This window comes from Mercenaria mercenaria, chromosome 19 (assembly GCF_021730395.1).
Source record: "Mercenaria mercenaria strain notata chromosome 19, MADL_Memer_1, whole genome shotgun sequence".
Lineage (NCBI taxonomy): Eukaryota > Metazoa > Mollusca > Bivalvia > Venerida > Veneridae > Mercenaria > Mercenaria mercenaria.
This window is the reverse complement of record NC_069379.1, coordinates 23,544,605-23,568,019: the sequence shown is the minus strand read 5'-3', so window position 1 is coordinate 23,568,019 and position 23,415 is coordinate 23,544,605. Positions and strand designations below refer to the sequence as shown.

Here is a 23,415-nt window from a genome sequence, read left to right as displayed (position 1 = left end):
TTCAGCATTATAAATGCAATACTTACCAAGTATAGAACTGAGAATGCCTGGTACCGCGCTTGATGTGTCAGTAGGAGAAGGTCCCACAGGTTCCAGGTTTGTAGTATCTAAATTTTCTGTTGGATGGTGGATTCCAATGTTTCCAGATAGTACTTGTTCTGCTGTAGGCTGGTACCCAAATCGTGCAAGACTCATTGTAGCACTGCGTATCTCTGCCTGGGTATCAGCAGCTGTCTCTCCAATAGATGTACCTTCACAAAGAAAAATGCCAATAGATTTGTGTTGAGTTTTAACATATTTTTTTCTAGATTTCTAACGTTCAAAACGTTTATAAAAGTAACAAGGACGAGCTGTATTAACAATTACTATTAAATATATTACGCATATCATATCTCCATTCAAACTGGCCACATGAATATAAAAAAGTAGTAATTATATTTTTCTAAAACATTTATCTTAGACTTACTGTCTGGAAGTAATGCGAATCATATAAATTGAACACGTTTGTGACACAAAAGTTGTAAAAAGACTGATGTTCCTAAAAGAAACTTATCTTATCCGAACTGAGAAAGATATCTCCATCTTTGCAAGTGGTGGGCCCTGAGGTGTTGGTTAAAGGTATGACATTTACCTTCTAGCGTTCGGTCGAAGATTATCTTGTGTAAAAATTAACCACTGTATTGGCGATCAACTCATGTACTAATAACAAAGAATCACCTCTAGATCCTGCCAAGTATTCAACTTGTGTTCCTCCTCTTTTAGGTCCTGCCTCAACTGGAATAATCATCGTACCATGACGAGCAGCAGTGGAGGTCTCTGCTTGGTTGGACTGTCCCTCACTTAATTCTGAAAATAACCCATAATTATATACATTCTTCTAAATGGTGAAAAATGTTTTGGGATGTTTATCTTTTACAGTATCAGAATGTTAGAATCTTACTATTAATTAAAACAGTTTAATGTGCATGTCTGAAGAGGTCAGTATTTTAAACATTACTCAATGCTGAAACCTGCACGTTGTTACTCTGTCATATTTAGGATGTATTTTGAAAAGAAGGTTTATTAAGTGACATACCTGGAATATAACTGGCTCCTACAAGATCAGCAGGGTTCAAACTGAGGCTTGTGTCGGATACAGCAGATGTGAGGACAGGTGCACCTAACACACAGATAAATATTCTCAGTAGGTAATAAGTTTGGATAATGATGATTTATGATTTCAAAAATAATAGAATATCGAACTTTTAAATTAACTCGCAAAACTTGTTTTCTTAAAACAGATATAAATATGTATAGAATCTTATGACAGTTTCTTTACTTTTGTGAAGATTATCTGATACATAAACACCATTTACTCTTTTATGAAAAATCCATACATGTTTACGTTAAAATACGGAAACTGACGTCATGTCGACATATTATCTGGGGCCATACAGACGTCGAAAAATAATGCTACTACATTTGATCATTTCAGAATCAAAATATCACAGAATGATAACACTTAATTCACACAAACTGTATTCGTTGTTAGGCGTGCGAAATTACTCTTTTGACGTCTACGCACGTGTTACCTCCCATATACTACACGCTTACGCGTTGACGTCACGTCGACTTACTACTGTTCTTTAAGCAGATAGGAAAACTAGTCCCTCAAACCTGAAGCCATAATTGGAGAGACAAATAGGGAAACCGCTCCCTCGCTAACTTGATAATTGAAGAGACAAATAGGGAAACCGCTCCTTCGCTAACTTGTTGTTCTCTGATTCCTTTCAATATCCATATAAACCAAACATTCTTTGACAAACAAATGCCATTGTGTGGGCACGTACAGACAGACAGACCACTGGGCTCAAATATGTTTTCCCAAGATTGAAAACGCTTGTCTCCAGAATATATTACTTGCATTAAAGAATATTCGAATGAATTCTATTTGGTTCTTAAATATATAAAGCGCACTCACCGACAATAGCCATTTTAAGTTCAGCATTTGACTGTTTAGGTGGTCTTGGGATGCCAGGTTCAATGAAAGTAGAAGGACTAGCGTCTACAGGAGTATCCAGCGGTTGTACAGAGCCCCCTACCGCTACAGAGGCTGGGTCGGCGTACATAGACTCCATTAGGGTACCTATAAAATGAACCAGACATACAAAAATTGCTGTCTTGAGATATTAAAAACATAAATTAACAATGTTGTCGACTTAAGTATTTCCGTAATTATAAAAACCTATGTCAATTGAGTCAATAGATAAATAGGTACATATATAATTCCAGGAAATGTCGTGACATGGCTCAAGTCATAACTCGACGATGCGACATAAACAGTTTACAAGAAAGGACACATGTTTTCTGGACCAAGGTGATTGAGGCTAGTGAACATGTAAGACGCTAATTGTGTTATAACGTAATATGTTAACTTGCTTGATACTGGCCTACCTGTTTCTCGAGACCAATTCAATTCAATTCAATATTTATTTACTGTTATAATGTTTACTGACTAAATTATTAAAAAATAAAATTCAATTCAATTCAATACTCACCAAATCTTATTTATGTGTAAATATCTAAATATCGTAAAAGTTACTGTTTACCTTGGTTCATAGTTAGAGCTCCTATATTTGGCTCCATTGGACCAGGAGCCGTCTGCATAGGACCTGGAGCCAACATCATATCCGGCGGATAACCTTGCATATCTACGGCAACGGAGTTACTCTGGGAACCAGTGACGGAAGTGGCGGTCATTGCAGTCTCGCCTAATGCTTCAGTTGCCATTGGGTCGGCTGGTCCACCCACAGCACCTTGAATAAAGTAAGGTATAGAATAAACATTCTATGATAATAAAAAAAGAAAGAGTTACGTAACGCCTTACAGTATATCGATAATTAGTTTGTATTGGTAATAGTAACTGATATAAAAACTTTCTGTAAACATAAAATCTTTGACTCTGGGGTATCAGCGTCATCCCGTCAGCAAAACGTATTTGCTACAGTTTCTTACCTAGATAGGTTAGGAACACGCATGCCATTGTCTTGAAATGAAATTTCCACCGATTAAAGTTTACCAACACTTCTAAATATTAACACGAAATATTAATGAAAGGCAAAAAATGCCGAACCATAGCTATAAATATCTACTTGGAAATAGAAATAGGTGTGTAAAGATGTTACAAAAAAGAACAGTGTTCATTAGTGTTAATATGCATACCAAGACTTTGCTGGAAGTCTTGCTGAGTCATAAATGTATGTTGCGTTTTAGTCGAACCACGACTAAATGAATCACCGATCAAACCTCCGAAAGTGAAAGTAGTTGGCTGTGATGGAGCGACTGGTTTTGGTTTGCTTGGTGCTGGTGGATCAGATCCTGCAGGTGGAGGTGGGGGTGGGGGAACATTTGCTTGCCGGCGGCGACGGCGAAGTCTGCCAATTGGGCGATCAACTTCAAGACTTGTCTCCTTTCTGGAAAAGAGGCGATTTTGAACATGTTCTTTAACAAGTTTTGATAGGTTTCAGTCAATGAAATATCCTCGCTTTCATCTCATTAACAACAAACTCAGTTGTTCTCTACAGAAGACAGGTACACTCAGTTGTCCGTTATAGAACACTGATACACTCAATGGTTCGTTATAGAACACTGATACACACAGTTTTTCGCTGTAGAACACAAAACACTCAGTTTTCGTTATAGAACACTGATACACGCAGTTGTTTGTTTTAGAACACTGATACACACAGTTGTTCGTTATAGAACACTAATACACACAGTTGTTTGCTATAGAACACTGATACACTCAGTTGTTCGTTACAAAACACTGATACACACATTTGTTCGCTATATAATACACACAGTTGGTCGTTATAGAACACTGATACATACAGTTGTTCGTTATAGAACACTGATACACATAGTTGTTCGTTATAGAACACTGATACACACAGATGTTCGTTATAGGACACTCATACACACAGTTGGTCGTTATAGAACACTGATACACACAGTTGTTCGTTATAAAACACTGATACACACAGTTGGTCGTTATAGAACACTGATACACACAGTTGTTCGCTATAGAACACTGATACACTCAGTTGTTCGCCATAGAACACTGATGATACACACAGTTGTTCGTTATAGAACACTGATACACACAGTTGTTCGTTATAGAACACTGATACACACAGTTGTTCGTTATAGAACACTGATACACACAGTTGGTCGTTATAGAACACTGATACACACAGTTGTTCGTTATAGGACACTCATACACACTGTTGGTCGTTGTAGAACACTGATACACACAGTTGTTCGTTACAGAACACTGATACACACAGTTGGTCGTTATAGAACACTCATACACACAGTTGTTCGTTACAGAACACTGATACACACAGTTGGTCGTTACAGAACACTGATACACACAGTTGGTCGCTACAGAACACTGATACACACAGTTGGTCGTTACAGAACACTGATACACACAGTTGGTCGTTATAGAACACTCATACACACAGTTGTTCGTTACAGAACACTGATACACACAGTTGGTCGTTACAGAACACTGATACACACAGTTGGTCGCTACAGAACACTGATACACACAGTTGGTCGTTACAGAACACTGATACACACAGTTGGTCGCTATAGAACACTGATACACACAGGTGGTCGTTACAGAACACTGATACACACAGTTGGCCGTTACAGAACACTGATACACACAGCTGGTCGCTAGAACACTGATACGCAAAGTTTTTCGTTATACAACACCGATACACACAGTTGGTTGCTATAGAACACTGATACACACAGTTCGTCGTTACAGAACACTGAGACACACAGTTGGTCGCTATAGAACACTTATACACAGTTGGTCGTTATACAACACTTATAAACACAGTTGGTCGTTATAGAACACTGATACACACAGTTGGTCGTTGATACACACAATTGTTCGTTATAGAACACAGATACACACATAATCGTTATAGGACACTGATACACACAGTTGTTCGTTATAGCACACTGATACACATAGTTGTTCGTTATAGGACACTGATACTTTCAGTTGGTCGTTATAGAACACTGATACACACAGTTGTTCGCTACAGAACATACATAACAAAGAACATTAATTCACTCACTTGTTCGCGACAGAACATTGATTCACCCAGTTCTTCGCTACAGAACACTGGTATACACTGCTCTTCGCTACTGAACACTTATACACTCAGTTGTTCACTACAATCAGTTGTGCGCTACAGAATTTTCGAACATTGATTCACTCAGTTGTTCGCTACAGAACATTGATTCACTCAATTGTTCGCTACAGAACATTGATTCACTCAGTTGTTCGCTACAGAACAATGATATACACAGCTCTTCGCTATAAAACACTGATACATTCAGCTGTTTACTACTGAACATTGATACAATAAGTTGTTCGATACAGAACATTGATTTACCCAGTTATTCTCTACAGAACATACATAACAAAAAACACTAATTCACTCAGTCGTTCGCTACAGAACATTGATTCACCCAGTTATTCGCTACAGAACATAAATAACAAAGAACATTGATTCACCCAGTTGTTTGCTACAGAACATTGATATACACAGCTGTTCGCTACGAAACGCTGATACACTCAGTTGTTCACTACCGAACACTAATACAATCAGTTGTTCGGTACAGAACATTGATTCACCCAGTTTTTCGCTACAGAACATTGATTTACCCAGGTGTTTGCTACAGAACATTGATACACATAGCTGTTCGCTACAAAACAATGATACACTCAGCTGGTCACTACTGAACACTGATACAATCAGATGTGCGCTAAAGAACATTGATTCACCCAGTTGTTCGATACAGAACATTGATACACTCAGTTGTTCGCTACAGAACATTGATACTCTCAGCTGTTCGCTACAGAACATTGATACACTCAGCTGTTCGCTACAGAACATTGATTCACCCAGTTTTTCTCTACAGAACATTGATTCACCCAGTTGTTCACTACAGAACATTGATTAGTACATTGATACACTCAGTTGTTCGCTACAGAACATTGACACACTCAGTTGTTTGCCACAGAACATTGATTCACCCAGTTGTTCGCTACAGAACATTGTTACACTCAGTTGTTCGCTACACAACATTGATACACTCAGTTGTTCGCTATAGAAAACTAATACACTGGCTATATAATTTAAACTATTTTAAGAGAAACCGAATGTGTACCTCGTTGCTCTTAAGAGAGATGGAACTGGCGCTGGACGTTCAGTTGTTGTTGTTGTTTGACTGTTAATAGTTGTCTGGTCAACCTTTGCTGACGTTTGCTCAGAACTGGAGGATGTTTGTTTTGTATTTGTCACAGCTTCTTCAGCTACGGTCGATAATGTCGGCGCGGATGATCCTATATGCAAAAAAAAAAATTCTTTGTTGCAAATAGCATGATCTTTTTCGTTCATTTTAGAATACTGGACTGCTGAAAATTTGTCTGAGAAGACTGACAGCTTAAACCAGTTTTAAGAATCGATCAAGTGTAAAAGTTTTATTCAAATTTTCTGTTAAATATTATTTTTGATAAACTAAACAGTTCCTACGTCATATATATGCTTAAACTTAAAGACTATGATTTCTCAAATGAATGAATTCTTCTTCAGTGTTGTTATATTTTGTGGTCCTTTGGAATCATAGAGTCCATTCAAAATTCCGCTTAAGTCTGTGCTAGGCGGCGTTTTCTTTCAGATTATTTACTATGATTTAATGCCGCTTAAGCCGGTCCTGGTGGGGGGGGGGGGGGGGGGAAGAGGGGCTGTTGCACTGGCGTAGGAAGTAGCTTTTGAGGGGTACGAGATGCGGATGAGAGACGGGATTTTGGAGGGAATGTGAGAGATAGGATTGTAAGGAGTAATGGAATGTAAGATGGGGACGTGAGCAAGGAATTCAGAGGGGATGCGAGAAAGAGATGTGAGAAGTGGTATTAAAAGGGATGTGAGTCACTGATGTGCGGAGGGCTGTGAGAAGAGATTTTGGATGGGATGTGAGATGGTGATGTGAGAAGAGGTGTTAAAGGAGATCTGAGTTGAGGAACTGAGAAGGGTTTTTGGATGGGATGCGAGATTGCGAGATTGGTGTAGGTGTGTAGGGATGGGATGTAAGAAAGAGCTGTAAAAAAAGGAATGTAGGAAGGAGATGTGAGATGGGGAACTTATGGAAACGGAATATGTGACTGGGCAGTAAGGAGGAAGAATGCAAGATGAGAATGTGAGGACAGGTGAGAAGGGAATGAGAGGAAACATATAAGAAGGGAATGTGAGGACAGGTGAGAATGGAATGTGAGAAGGGAATGTGAGGAGACATGTAGAAAGGGAATGTGAGAATGACAGATGAGAAGGGAATATGAGAAGGACAGGTGAGAATATGAGAAGGACAGGTGAGAAGGGAATGTGAGGAGACATGTAGAAGACAATATGAGAAGGACAGGTGAGAAGGGAATGTGAGGAGACATATAGGAAGGGAATATGAGAAGGACAGGGGAGAAGGGAATGTGAGGAGACATAAAGGAAGGGAGTGTGAGAAGGACATATGAGAAGGGAATGAGAAGAGACATGTAGAAGGGAATGTGAGAAGGACAGGTGAGAAGGGAATGAGAGGAGACATGTAGAAGGGAATGTGAGGACAGATGAGAAGGGAATGAGAGAAGACATGTAGAAGGGAATGTGAGGACAGGTGAGAAGGTAATGAGAAGAGACATGTAGGAAGGGAATGTGAGAAGGACAGGTAGAATGGAATGAGGGGAGATATGTAGGAAGGTAATGTGAGAAGCCGGATTGGTGAGAAGGAAATGAGAGGTGATATGTAGGAAAGGAATGTGAGGACAGGTAGAAGGGAATGAGAGGAAACACGTAGGAAGGGAATGTGAGAAGGACAGGTGAGAAGGGAATGAGAGGAGACATGTAGGACAGGAATGTGAGAAGGACAGGTGAGAAGGGAATGAGAGGAGACATTTAGAAGGGAATGTGAGGACAGGTGAGAAGGGAATGAATGTCTCATGTAGGAAGGGAATGTGAGAAGAGCAGGTGCGGAACTTGTAGACAATTTGAGCAAGGCAAAATTATCAGATTTACCAGACTGTGTTTGTTCTGTGCTGACGGAAACGGGCGATTCCTTTGTTGGTAATACTGAAGTTGCTCCCATACCGACCTTGACAAGCATTCCGCCGGTAGAAAGGTCACTGATAGCTGCCAGTAAATAAGGACAACAGTTAAATCAGAACAAAGGCAAATACACAAGTACAATGTAACATACATCTAATGTTATGTTAAAGGTGTTCAGTCACATCTGAGCAACATCATATGACATTTTTTAGTTTTCACATATTTTGTCAGGATAAAAAAACATTCACCTATAGTGAGATCCCTATTACAAATACATGTACTAAGAATATATATTTTGCTACATTTTATGAAATTTTGCAATTACCTCCCTTTATTATAAGAGCATTATAAAGCGGACTAGTTCTTTTGACTTCTATATAATTTCTAGTTTTACATTTGCATTTGACAGATATTGGGATAATTCAACTATCTAAAACAAACAAAAAGAGAACAAGTTTTAAAACAGCGTATATCTTAGATATTCATATATTTTCAATCTATCTTGGTTGCGCAACCGAAATAGGCAAAGAAAGTTAATAATAATTTTAAAAACGTTCATTTCTAATAAATTTGGGCAAAATATGTATTTCTGAGTATAAATCTTTGACATGTTAAATAGAATAGTCCCTTTATTCATATCATTCTTAGGGCAAAATACTTATTTATGCTAAAATAACGCAATCTCGGTTTGGAAATCAGGACAGGAAAATCCAATTTTAAAATGATCAGATGTTAAAGTTTGGAACAAATTCAATTAGCTGACCAAAATCTGATTAACCACCTTTAATAGATGCCATCGTCTGAGGCTAGGAAGTCTCAGAGGCCGTAATACTTATCTCGTCGTCTATATATACTATCAAATATATGAACTTAAAAATAGTAAAGCGATAATTTAAAGTAAAATTCAAAATTCAGCCTTTAAAAAAATCTTGATCCAGCCTCGCATAACGGCACTATTTTCTACGCTTCGCGATTGCGAGTGATCATGTTTTATATCACCGAAACTCTAAATACTAGCGTACTAATTAGGCCATACGCATTTGATAAGGTCGGAAACGATCAATGGACGTGCATTGTCAACTTTGGAAAATTGAGTTTATAAATTTAAATTACAAAACGAAACCAGCTGAAACACTCCATAAAGTATTTACGACTATCGACTACACAGAAATGTTAACTGTACACCTTTTTCGTCAACTAAACCAATTCAATAAACTTACCAAAAGTTGGAATTGCAATTCCTCCTCTGTTGATTGCCTTTAGATCTTTGACGGAACTAGTTGTAGAGGCAGCCTCTGATACAAGCGTCGACTGGTCACCGGAAGTCACTATCCCCGCTTGACCTGTCTGTGTGCTTACCTTTTCTTTAATTGTGTTTTGCTGCGTTGATTCTGACGGTTGTTGTGTTGGCGTTGATTCTGATGGTTGTTGTGTGGGCGTTGATTCTGACGGTTGTTGTGTTGGTGTTGATACTGAAGGTTGCATTTCCGTTGTTAAAAGATTTGAGATAGTTATATCAGCGTTATTAACAGTGCCTGTATTGCCTACGTTTTCATATGTCAAAGCGTTATTTGTATCCACTGCTTGTGGCAATGTTGTGGTGTCTGACTTGTCTTTATTCCCATTAAACTTTAGTTCAACTACATTTTTACTATTTTTAACTTCAGCAGTTAGTGGGACAGTAGTTTCCTTTGGACTGTTTTCAACCGTTGTTGTTTGCTCAGGCGCGCTGGTCACAGACGGGTCGTAAAAATCAAATTTTGGCAAAACTGGTCCGAAATTTCCGGCTTTTAGCGCTTCTTGGGGTAAAAATGAAACTGGTACACCAGAAATAATGTTTCTGGTATCAAAAGGCGGATAACCGATTTCAAAATTAACCGGATAATTAGCTTCAATATTAGGCATCTCTGAACGAGCAGTGTTATCTCGTAATGTGTTAGTATTGTCAGTTCCATGTTCAATAGTGATGTCTGCACAGTTGTAATATTCTTCTTGGGGTCCACAACCAAGTCTAGATGTTCCGTCAGCACATCGGCCCCAGTCGTTTGCTGAAATAAACATAATAACCATTCATGAAACGACTATAACATAGAATCAAAGGAGATATTTCTCCATTACGGAATATTTGAGGTATCTTTTAATTTACCAGATTCATTGAGACGTCTATTTGAAGACTGTTCCAAGTACATATTCTCTGAGACTAGATACACTATGTCACACCTAACACATTCATCTTTTTAAACATCATTTGATATTTTGCACCGTACCCCCGTCAATAAATAACTACTTAAAGTAAATTTTAGAAGTGACAAATTTTCGATTTTTTTTTATCTAAACCAAGTTAAAGAAGTACTATTCACCAGAATGTAAGATTTCACTAATTAATGCATCATTTTCAGTAATTTGACAAATATTTGCAAATACCAACTGGTGCGTAAAAAGATTTTTAAGGGTATATTTTCGTCTTATTTAATATTTTTTGTCACAATATCGAAAAAAAGGGCCAAGATGGCCCTAGATCGCTCACCTGAGAAACACACCATAACAGTGTAAACCTGTTTGAGATAGTGATTTCATGGAAGCAAATATTCTGGCCATTTTTCATTAAGATTGGACCAAAAATGTGGTCTCTTGAGTTTAAACAAGTATTTTCTTAGATATGACCTAGTGACCTAGTTTTTGACCCCAGATGACCCATATCCAAGCTTGACCTAGATTCAATCAAGGCAATCATTCTGACAAAATTTCATAAGATCAATTGAAAATTACAGTCTCTATCGCATACACAAGGTTTTTCTTTGATTTGACCAAGTGACCTACTTTTTGACCCCAGATGACCCATATTCAAACTCGACCTAGATTTTATTAAGGCAATCATTCTGACCATATTTCATGAAGATCAATTGAAAAATACAGCCTCTATCGCATACACAATGTTTATCTTTGATTTGAACTAGTGACCTAGTTGTTTTAACCCAGATGGCCTATATTTGAACTTTACCTAGATTGTATCGAGGCAATCATTCTGACCCAAGTTCATGAAGATCAGTCAAAAAATGCAGCTTCTATACACAAGCGTTTTCTTTGATTTGACCTAGTGACCTAGTTTTTGATTCAAGCTGACCCATATTCAAGCTTGACCTAGATTCAATCAAGGCAATCATTCTGACTAAATTTCATGAAGATCAATTGAAAACTACAGCCTCTATCGAATACACTAGGTGTTTCTTTGATATGACCTAGTTACCTACTTTTTAGACCCCAGATGACCCATATTCAAACTCGACCTAGATTTTATTAAGGCAATCATTCTGACCAAATTTCATGAAAATCAATTGAAAAATACAGTCTCTATCGCATACACAAGATTTTTCTATAATTTGACCTGGTGACGTAGTTTTTTACCTCATAACCCATATTCTAACTCGACCTAGATTTTATCAAGGCAATCATTTTCACCGTATTTCATGAAGATCAAGTGAAAACTACAGCCTCTATCGCATACACAAGGTTTTTATTTTATTTGAACTAGTGGCCTAGTTTTTGACCCAAGATGACCCATTTTTGAATTTTGCCTAGATTTTATCAAGGTAATTATTCTGACAAAGTTTCATGAAGATCAGTTTAAAAATACAGCCTCTATCATATACACAAGGTTTTTCTTTTATTTGAACTAGTGGCCTAGTTTTTGAACCAAGATGACCCATTTTTGAATTTTGCCTAGATTTTATCAAGATAATTATTCTGACAAAGTTTCATGAAGATCAGTTTAAAAATACAGTCTCAATCATCTACACAAGGTTTTTCTTTGACTTGACCTAGTGACCTAGTTTTTGACCCAAGATGACCCATTTTCTAACTTGGCCTAGAATTTATCAAGGTTATTATTCTGACCAAAATTCATGAAGATCAATTGAAAAATACAGATTCTATCGCACACACAAGGTTTTTCTTTGATTTGACCTAGTGACCTAGTTTTTGACCAAAGATGACCCATTTTCGAACATGGTTTAGACTTTATCAAGATAACCATTCTGACAATATTTCATGAAGATCAGTTGAAAAATACAGCCTCTGTCGCATACACAAGCTAAATGTTGACAGACGACAGATAGACGACAGCCGGACAACGGACAGACAACAGACGCCGGACATCGAGCGATCACAAAAAACTCACTTGAGCGTTGCTCGGGTGAGCTAAAATGTTTACTGATAATATATTTTTCAATTATTTCACTGCGAAACTAGGATATACTGTTGAGTTTTTGCTATTTTATTCGTTTTCGACATCATAGGTGCCGAGATGATTGTTAAATACTGAACTAAACGTGTTGTTATCTAAATATTTATTTTTAATGTCAAAATTTGAATTGTTGCGATTAGCAGTTTAACCTCTATATCCTTGCCAGATAAGGAAGAACACACTAACTATTTAAAAGAACAATACTCTGACCGTACCAAGTAACAATACTCTGATTGTACCAATTTACCAAGTAACAATACTCTGATTGTACCAGTGTATCTAGGAACAATACTCTGATTGTACCAATTTACCAAGGAAAAATACTCTGATTGTACCAATTTACCAAGGAAAAATACTCCGAGTGTACCAATGTATCTAGGAACAACATTTTAACCGTAGCAAAGGTACAAAATTTTAAACGTAAAAAGGAAACAAAACTTAAACCTATAAAGGAGCAACATTTAACCGTAATTAGGACAATATTTTAACCGTATTTTTAAACGTTAAAATGAAACAGTACTTTTAACGTATGAAGGAACAAAACTCTAACCGTACCATGCAACAATACTTTAAACGTTAAAAGGAACAATACTTTAAACGTATGAATGAACAATACTCTGACCGTACCAAGGAATAATATTTAAACCATATGAAGGAACAATACCCTGATCGTACCGAGGAGCAATATTTAAACCATATCAAGGAACAATACCCTGATCGTACCGAGGAGCAATATTTAAACCATATCAAGGAACAATGCCCTGACCGTACCGAGGAACAATATTTTAACCGTATCAAGGAACAATACCCTGATCGTACCGAATAACAATATTTAAACCATATCAAGGAACAATACCCTGATCGTACCGAGGAATAATATTTTAACCGTATCAAGGAACAATACACTGGTCGTACCGAAGAACAATATTTAAACCGTATCAAGGAACAATACCCTGATCGTACCGAGGAACAATATTTTAACCGTATCAAGGAACAATACCCTGATGGTACCGAGGAACAATATTTAAACCATATCAAGGAACAATACCCTGACCGTACCGAGGAATAATATTTTAACCATAAAGGAAAATTACCCTGATCGTACCGACGAACAAAATTTTAACTATATCAAGGAACAATACCCTGATCGTACCAAGGAACAATATTTTAACCGTATAAAGGAACAATATTTTAGCCGTATAAAGGAACAATAAATTAACCGTATATAAGAACAATACTCTGACCGTACCAAGGAACAATAAATTTATCGGACCTAGGGATAAATATGTTAACCGTACCAAGGAACAACATTTTAACCATCTGAAGGAATAATATTTTATTAAAACCGTATCAAGGAACAATATTTTAAACGTATAAGGAACAATACTTTAACTGTATCAAGGAACAATATTTTAACCGTATAAAGGAAAAATATTTTAACCGTATAATCAAGGACCAATAAGCTTACCGCGTCTTTCTGTAACAATATTCTTATCGTATCTGGCAGGCCCAACAGAATCATTTGAACAAACTTGAGAGAGGACTTAACAAAAATACTACAGATTAAGTTTGGTGAGGATCTATATAGCGGTTCATGAGAAGAAGACATTAAAATGTTTTTCTTTCTATTTTGTAGCTGTGGCTGCATCTAAAACCAGTCAAGCGGAAGGTTTGAACAAATACAAGGATACTCAGACCAAATTTGGTGTTGATCTATCAAGCAGTTCAGGAGACGAAGTCGTTTAAATGTTTTTTTCTTCTTCTATTTTTAGCTCTGTCGGCCCCTAACATCAGTCTAGCAGAATAATTTGAAAAAAAGAGAGATGACCTTACGAGAATGTTACAGATTAAGTTTGGTGATGATCGATAAAGCGATTCATGAGTTCAGCTCTGGCGGCCCCTAAAATTAGTCAAACAGAACCTTTTGAACAAACTTCAGAGCACCTTGTTTTACAATGATGCTACAAACCAGTTTTGACGTTAATCTATCAAACGGTTCATAAGAAGAAGTTGTTAAAAACAAAAAGCTTACGCCAGACGGGCTCATCAAAATGGTTCACTCTGAACCTCTGGTTGAGTTGAGCTAAAAACCTATGGGCTTCATTTCAATCAGATGTGCATTTTATGCCATGTTAGAATTGTATATTTCGTATTATGTGTGGCCGCGCATGGAGGAAAGTATTCCCAAACGACTTATCGTTCAGTGTGTTTGTCCAAATAAAGACGGTACATATTATATAAATATTGCATTCCTGAGAGGGTGATATGAAAAATGTTCACCGCGAGATATATGAATATCGACCGAGGCGCCAGCCGAGGTCTATATTCATATTTCGAGGGGTGAACATTTTTCATATCACCCTCTCAGGAATGCAATATTTATTTTATTATACCGAAAGATTATAAGGGTCAAAACATTTACTGGAAAATCAACATAATTTATTTAACATTAAAAAGTAATTACTAACCAAATAATGAAGACAGAATTAAAGAGTATTTACTTGTTATGGCGACTTTGCTGTGTAATAAGACTTTTTTGATAGATTAAGTTGAGACGTTTACATATCGCTGACCCCTACAGTATACTTATTCTAATATTTCAACATTGCGTCAATCAGTAACATTCGAAAAACGGCGATAACTTTCTGTTTTTCTAAACAAAACATATTAGTGTGAGCACTCATTTTCTTAGTTAGATCATTTCCAATCTCATGGTGGTAGTTTCGATTCAATATTAGATGAAAAGTTGTTTTCCAAATATTTTGCACGTAGCATAAAAACGAAAATTCGGCCGGATTCGTGCATGCAAGAGCACCAGAAAAGGGTAGTTTAATCCTAAAGTATAACTATATAAGCGCCTCGTCTGAAAATTGATCGACTCAGTCTTTTAATCAATGCGTAAGTATCAATCTCTCAACGGGTGATATGAAAAAATAATATCACATGCGCAGAAAAACAAAATAACGCTGTTGCGCATGTGATATGAAATTATGGATCATATCACCTCCGCAGAAATTGAAAATAACGATTTTGCGCATGTGATATAAAATCACTGGGGAATATGATATATTATTCAAGTTAAACTAATGGGAAATTTGCATTGGACATTTATGTAAGGTATAATGATATGTATTCTACCTAAAGGAACTACTGTTTAGATATGAAAATAATGACTGATGTTATATGTCGTGTAAATATTGACTTCGTGCCTTTGTGATTTATGGTACATTTATTGCAGTGCACCTTGGCCAGATAATTACGTTTTATCGTGAAATATATACATATATATCAATATATACTCCGGTCATTAACCCTTGCATGTATATATATAAAATTGCAACAGGTATGACTGTGAAAATACTTTTAAATGTGTCTAAAGCAAAGCTATTACGATAACTAAAAGTTACAATAACTCAAGTGATCATTTTCTAGAGGCAATTACACTAACCCGAAACTTGCATTATCTAGAAGACATGATAATAAATCTAGATCTAAATATAAATCATACATCATTCTAAAAGTATGATATCTTTCACTTTTAAGATATTTTACTGGATGCCATAAGCTGCCAACCACTCAATCCACATGCCACTGTCACACCTCTTCCTATGGTGAAAAAATGCCGACGCTACAGTCACATCCTTTCTAACGGTGAACAAGATACCGACCACTAAGTTAACATGCCACAGTCACGCCTCTTCCAATAGTGAACAAGATGCCTACCACTAAGTTCGCATACCACAATCACACCCCTTCTAATTGTGAACAAGATGCCGACCATTAAGTTCGCATGCCACAGTCACGCCTCTTCCAATAGTGAACAAGATGCCGACCATTAAGTTCGCATGCCACTGTCACGCCTCTTCCAATAGTGAACAAGATGCCGACCATTAAGTTCGCATGCCACAGTCACGCCTCTTCCAATAGTGAACAAGATGCCGACCATTAAGTTCGCATGCCACAGTCACGCCTCTTCCAATAGTGAACAAGATGCCGACCATTAAGTTCGCATGCCACAGTCACGCCTCTTCGAATAGTGAACAAGATGCCGACCATTAAATTCGCATGCCACAGTCACGCCTCTTCAACAAGATGCCGGCCACTGAATCCGCACGCCACAGTTGCATCCTTCCTATGCTAATCAAGATGCCGCCGTTTAAGTTTTCATGCCGCATTCACGCCTCTTCCAATAGTGCAAAAGATGCCGACCATTAAGTTCGAATGCCACAGTCACGCCTCTTCAACAAGATGCCGGCCACTAAATCAGCACGCCACAGTCGCATTATTCCTATGCTAATCAAGATGCCGCCGTTTAAGTTTTCATGCCGCATTCACGCCTCTTCCAATAGTGCAAAAGATGCCGACTATTAAGTTCGAATGCCACAGTCAGGCCTCTTCCTATGGTGAACAAGATGCCGACCATTAAGTTCGCATGCCACAGTCACGCCTCTTCCTATGGGGAACAAGATGCCGACCATTAAGTTCGAATGCCACAGTCACGCCTCTTCCTATGGTGAACAAGATGCCGACCATTAAGTTCGCATGCCACAGTCACGCCTCTTCCAATAGTGAACAAGATGCCGACCATTAAGTTCGCATGCCACAGTCACGCCTCTTCGAATAGTGAACAAGATGCCGACCATTAAGTTCGCATGCCACAGTCACGCCTCTTCCAATAGTGAACAAGATGCCGACCATTAAGTTCGAATGCCACAGTCACGCCTCTTCCTATGGTGAAGAAGATGCCGACCATTAAGTTCGCGTGCCACAGTCACGCCTCTTCCGATAGTGAACAAGATGCCGACCATTAAGTTCGCATGCCACAGTCACGCCTCTTCCTATGGTGAACAAGATGCCGACCATTAAGTTCGCATGCCACAGTCACGCCTCTTCCAATAGTGCAAAAGATGCCGACTATTAAGTTCGAATGCCACAGTCACACATCTTCCTATGGTGAAAAAGATGCCGACCATTAAGTTCGCATGCCACAGTCACGCCTCTTCCAATAGTGAACAAGATGCCGACCATTAAGTTCGTATGCCACAGTCACGCCTCTTCCGATATTGAACAAGATGCCGACCATTAAGTTCGCATGCCACAGTCACGCCTCTTCCAATAGTGAACAAGATGCCGACCATTAAATTCCATGCCACAGTCACGCCTCTTCCTATGGTGAACAAGATGCCGACCATTAAGTTCGCATGCCACAGTCACGCCTCTTCCAATAGTGAACAAGATGCCGACCATTAAGTTCGCGTGCCACAGTCACGACTCTTCCAATAGTGAACAAGATGCCGACCATCAGGTTTGCATGCCACAGTCACGCCTCTTCAAATAGTGAACAAGATGCCGACCATTAAGTTCGCATGCCACAGTCACGCCTCTTCAAATAGTGAACAAGATGCCGACCATTAAGTTCGCATGCCACAGTCACGCCTCTTCCTATGGTGAACAAGATGCCGACCATTAAGTTCGCATGCCACAGTCACGACTCTTCCTATGGTGACCAAGATGCGGACCATTAAGTTCGAATGCCACAGTCACGCCTCTTTCTATGGTGAACAAGATGCCGAGCATTAAGTTCGCATGCCACAGTCACGCCTCTTCCAATAGTGAACAAGATGCCGAGCATTAAGTTCGCATGCCACTGTCACGCCTCTTCCAATAGTGAACAAGATTCCGACCATTAAGTTCGCATGCCACAGTCACGCCTCTTCCTATGGTGAACACGATGCCGACCATTAAGTTCGCATGCCACAATCACGCCTCTTCCAATAGTGAACAAGATGCCGACCATTAAGTTCGAATGCCACAGTCACGCCTCTTCCTATGGTGAACAAGATGCCGACCATTAAGTTCGCATGCCACAGTCACGCCTCTTCCAATAGTGAACAAGATGCCGACCATTAAGTTCGCATGCCACAGTCACGCCTCTTCGAATAGTGAACAAGATGCCGACCATTAAGTTCGCATGCCACAGTCACGCCTCTTCCAATAGTGAACAAGATGCCGACCATTAAGTTCGAATGCCACAGTCACGCCTCTTCCTATGGTGAAGAAGATGCCGACCATTAAGTTCGCGTGCCACAGTCACGCCTCTTCCAATAGTGAACAAGATGCCGACCATTAAGTTCGCATGCCACAGTCACGCCTCTTCCTATGGTGAACAAGATGCCGACCATTAAGTTCGCATGCCACAGTCACGCCTCTTCCAATAGTGCAAAAGATGCCGACTATTAAGTTCGAATGCCACAGTCACGCCTCTTCCTATGGTGAAAAAGATGCCGACCATTAAGTTCGCATGCCACAGTCACGCCTCTTCCAATAGTGAACAAGATGCCGACCATTAAGTTCGTATGCCACAGTCACGCCTCTTCCGATAGTGAACAAGATGCCGACCATTAAGTTCGCATGCCACAGTCACGCCTCTTCCAATAGTGAACAAGATGCCGACCATTAAATTCCATGCCACAGTCACGCCTCTTCCTATGGTGAACAAGATGCCGACCATTAAGTTCGCATGCCACAGTGGCGCCTCTTCAAATAGTGAACAAGATGCCGACCATTAAGTTCGCATGCCACAGTCACGCCTCTTCCAATAGTGAACAAGATGCCGACCATTAAGTTCGCGTGCCACAGTCACGCCTCTTCCAATAGTGAACAAGATGCCGACCATCAGGTTTGCATGCCACAGTCACGCCTCTTCAAATAGTGAACAAGATGCCGACCATTAAGTTCGCATGCCACAGTCACGCCTCTTCCAGCAGTGAACAAGATGCCAACCATTAAGTTCGCATGCCACAGTCACGACTCTTCCTATGGTGACCAAGATGCCGACCATTAAGTTCGAATGCCACAGTCACGCCTCTTCCAATAGTGAACAAGATGCCGAGCATTAAGTTCGCATGCCACAGTCACGCCTCTTCCAATAGTGAACAAGATGCCGAGCATTAAGTTCGCATGCCACTGTCACGCCTCTTCCAATAGTGAACAAGATTCCGACCATTTAGTTCGCATGCCACAGTCACGCCTCTTCCAATAGTGAACACGATGCCGACCATTAAGTTCGCATGCCACAGTCACGCCTCTTCCTATGGTGAACAAGATGCCGACCATTAAGTTCGCATGCCACAGTCACGCCTCTTCCAATAGTGAACAAGATGCCGACCATTAAGTTCGCATGCCACAGTCACGCCTCTTCCAATAGTGAACAAGATGCCGACCATTAAGTTCGCATGCCACTGTCACGCCTCTTCCAATAGTGAACAAGATGCCGACCATTAAGTTCGAATGCCACAGTCACGTCTCTTCCAATAGTGAACAAGATGCCGACCATTAAGTTCCATGCCACAGTCACGCCTCTTCCTATGGTGAACTAGATGCCGAGCATTAAGTTCGCGTGCCACAGTCACGCCTCTTCGAATAGTGAACAAGATGCCGAGCATTAAGTTCGCGTGCCACAGTCACGCCTCTTCCAACAGTGAACAAGATGCCGAGCATTAAGTTCGCGTGCCACAGTCACGCCTCTTCCAATAGTGAACAAGATGCCGACCATTAAGTTCGCATGCCACAGTCACGCCTCTTCCAATAGTGAACAAGATGCCGACCATTAAGTTCGCATGCCACAGTCACGCCTCTTCCAATGGTGAACAAGATGCCGACCATTAAGTTTGCATGCAACAGTCACGCCTCTTCCAGTAGTGAACAAGATGCCGACCACTAAGTTCGCATGCCACAGTCACGCCTCTTCCAGTAGTGAACAAGATGCCGACCACTAAGTTCGCATGCCACAGTCACGCCTCTTCCGATAGTGAACAAGATGCCGACTATTAAGTTCGCATGCAACAGTCACGCCTCTTCCAATAGTGAACAAGATGCCGACCACTAAGTTCGCATGCCACAGTCACGCCTCTTCCAATAGTGAACAAGATGCCGACCATTAAGTTCGCATGCCACAGTCACGCCTCTTCCAGTAGTGAACAAGATGCCGACCATTAAGTTCGCATGCCACAGTCACGCCTCTTCAACAAGATGCCGGCCGCTAAATTCGCACACCACAATCGCGTCCTTCCTATGCTAATCAAGATACCGTCGTTTAAGTTCTCATGCCGCATTCACGCCTCTTCCAATAGTGCAAAAGATGCCGACTATTAAGTTCGAATGCCACAGTCACGCCTCTTCCTAAGTGAAGAAGATGCCGACCATTAAGTTTGAATGCCACAGTCACGCCTCTTCCTATGGTAAACAAGATGCCGACCATTAAGTTCGCATGCCACAGTCACGCCTCTTCCAATAGTGAACAAGATGCCGACCATTAAGTTCGCATGCCACAGTCACGCCTCTTCCGATAGTGAACAAGATGCCGACCATTAAGTTTGAATGCCACAGTCACGCCTCTTCCTATGGCGAACAAGATGACGACCATCAACTTCGCATGCCACAGTCACGCCTCTTCCAACAATGAACAAGATGCCGACCATTAAATTCGCATGCTATATCAGTCACGCCTCTTCCAATAGTGAACAAGATGTCGACCATTAAGTTCGCATGCAACAGTCAGGCCTCTTCAACAAGATGCCGACCACTCGATCCGCACGCCACAGTCGCACCTCTTCCCGTGGTAGATAAGATGCCGGCCATTCAATACACATGCCACAATCGCACATTTTCCCACGGCAGATAAGATGCCGACCACTAAATACGCAAGCCACAATCACAATCGCAGCTTTTCCATGGTAGATAAAATGCTAACCATTCAATATGCACGCCACAATCGCACCTCTTCCCACGGTAGATAAGATGCTGACCATTCGGTACGCATGCCACAATCGCATCTTTTTCCACGGTAAATAAGATGCCGACCACTCAATACACACGCCATAACCGCATCTCTTCCTAGGGTAGACAAGATGCCGACCAGTCAATATGCACGCCTCCTACGGTAGACAAGATGCAAGCCACAATTATACCCCTTCATACGGTAGACAAGATGCCGAACAATCAATCGCACCTCTTCGTCTTGTGGAAAATATGCCGGCCACTTAATACACACGTTAACATCGCAGCTCTTGATATTGAGGAAAAGATACCGGTTACTCTATATGCACGTCACGATTACACTTCTTCCTTTGGAGGATAAGATGCCGTTGGCTATTTCCGCATGTCATGACCGTACCATTTAATTTCCGCAGATTTTCTTATAAAGACCGCGTATCCTCTAAGAGGAGGCCAGACATTCAAAACGTAGGCGAAAATGGCACATCTTAGTATTGTATATAATATGTTGGCCAGTTTATCTTTAGGTAACTGTCACATCTCTTGTCTTTTGAGGATATATGTTGTCGGCCACTCTATTTGCTTGTCACGGCCAAAATGGTAAATACAAACCACTTAGGTCAGTGTTGCGCCTCTCTATGATCGCGCAACTTTCAAGTTTTAAAGATACCAGTCACTTTATCCGCAGGTCATGATCGCAACTCTACAATCGCTCATTTTTCTTTGGTGGATAGACTGCCGGTTACTGTATCCAATGATCAATGTTTGATAAGGCACCGGCCACTAAAGCCACGCAATCCATGGCATTGATCACATTTCTTCGTGATCGCTCATCTTTCTATAGCGGATAAGGTGCCACGCAATCTGCATGTCTTCATCTTACTTCTTTCTGCAGTGGATATGGTTCCAGCCACAAAATCACGATCGTGTCTATTTCTATGACTTTTTTTGGTTTCCAAGGATGTGGAAACAAACAAGCATAAACCATAGCTTATACATAAATGATACGACTTTTTTGTTATTACTACAATAAGTAAATGTTTTGAGCTTGTTTACCAACATTTAAAAATTCATAAAGGTTTAACAAAGTTTCGCGATGACCTTATACCATATACATTAAATAGTCATGAACGTCAAATAAGCCTACAAGAAACAATTGCTATTACGACATCGGCTGTTTTTATAAAGTTTAAACACGCTCATGTCTTTCACATAATGTTATCACTGTTCCTAATATTTAGAGCGGATATTTAAATATTTGCATTTTTTGCGTATTTATTACAATAAACGAAAGGTGACGAAGAGTGTCGCCTAGCCTCACACCGCAATAAAACCCTTATGTCAATGGTGTTATTGTCAGATGCAAAATTCATATGAAATTAAACAGTAACATTAAACCTTCATTTAACATCTGTCAATTTTATTATCCATGTACATTGTACATATTTTTTGCATATTTTCTACTGTCTTGTGGTTTTAAGCGGTTGTCTGTTTAATTCTTAGGTTTTATTCAGCTACAATTTATATAAAAGTCGTAAATTTTCTTGGTTCGGTACCGTTTATTACTGCTAATGCGGAATGTTCTTGGCTCGGTACCGTTTATTACTGTGAAGGCGTAATGTTAAAGCGTAAAAATGTAACGCAAGTCAGTTTCATGTGTTAATCATGCCGGTAAGCGTCACACTTGCTCACTGACCTAACCATCGCAACAATAAAATCTGTATAAGTATACTCAAGCATAAACGTATACAATAAATAAATAAACAATACAATGATCAATACCACTCCGGATCACGTTATTAGCCTAATGTATACAATCAAACAGAACATGTAAAATGCACAGGTACATGTACAATAACTAATACGATATTTCACTTTGCCAATGGCACACTTTTCATGTTTAACTTTTTCTTGGATCCACAAAAAGTGCACATGTGTATAAAATCGCACACTAAAAATTATCACTGTAAACATTGTGGAAGCACAACCTGACGCACAGAGTACCTGCAGGAAGCAAACTTTGCCTGCATATAGCACAATGTACCTGTAGTAAGCACAATGTACCTGTAGGAAGCATAGTGTACCTGTAGTAAGCACAGTGTACATGTAGTAAGAACAGTGTACCTGTAGTAAGCACAGTGTACCTGTAGTAAGCACAATGTACCTGTAGGAAGCACAGTGTACCTGCATGAAGCACAGTGTACCTGTAGTAAGCAAGGTGTACCTGCACGAAGCACAGTG

At 39.7% G+C, this 23,415-nt stretch overlaps 1 protein-coding gene across 1 annotated transcript in view; it reads right to left on the bottom strand.

Moving 5' to 3' along the window:
- LOC123542650 (pneumococcal serine-rich repeat protein-like) overlaps window positions 1–23,415 on the bottom strand; it is a 47,911-nt gene that overhangs the window by 5,049 nt on the left and 19,447 nt on the right. Inside the window, exons 4-12 of the mRNA XM_045328589.2 lie at window positions 9,377–10,204; window positions 8,127–8,240; window positions 6,235–6,409; window positions 3,202–3,452; window positions 2,589–2,795; window positions 1,961–2,125; window positions 1,076–1,159; window positions 718–846; window positions 27–251 (exon numbers count right to left, since the gene is read on the bottom strand). Coding sequence (XP_045184524.2) covers window positions 27–251; window positions 718–846; window positions 1,076–1,159; window positions 1,961–2,125; window positions 2,589–2,795; window positions 3,202–3,452; window positions 6,235–6,409; window positions 8,127–8,240; window positions 9,377–10,204 — 2,178 coding nt within the window. The remainder of the gene's footprint in view (window positions 1–26; window positions 252–717; window positions 847–1,075; window positions 1,160–1,960; window positions 2,126–2,588; window positions 2,796–3,201; window positions 3,453–6,234; window positions 6,410–8,126; window positions 8,241–9,376; window positions 10,205–23,415) is intronic.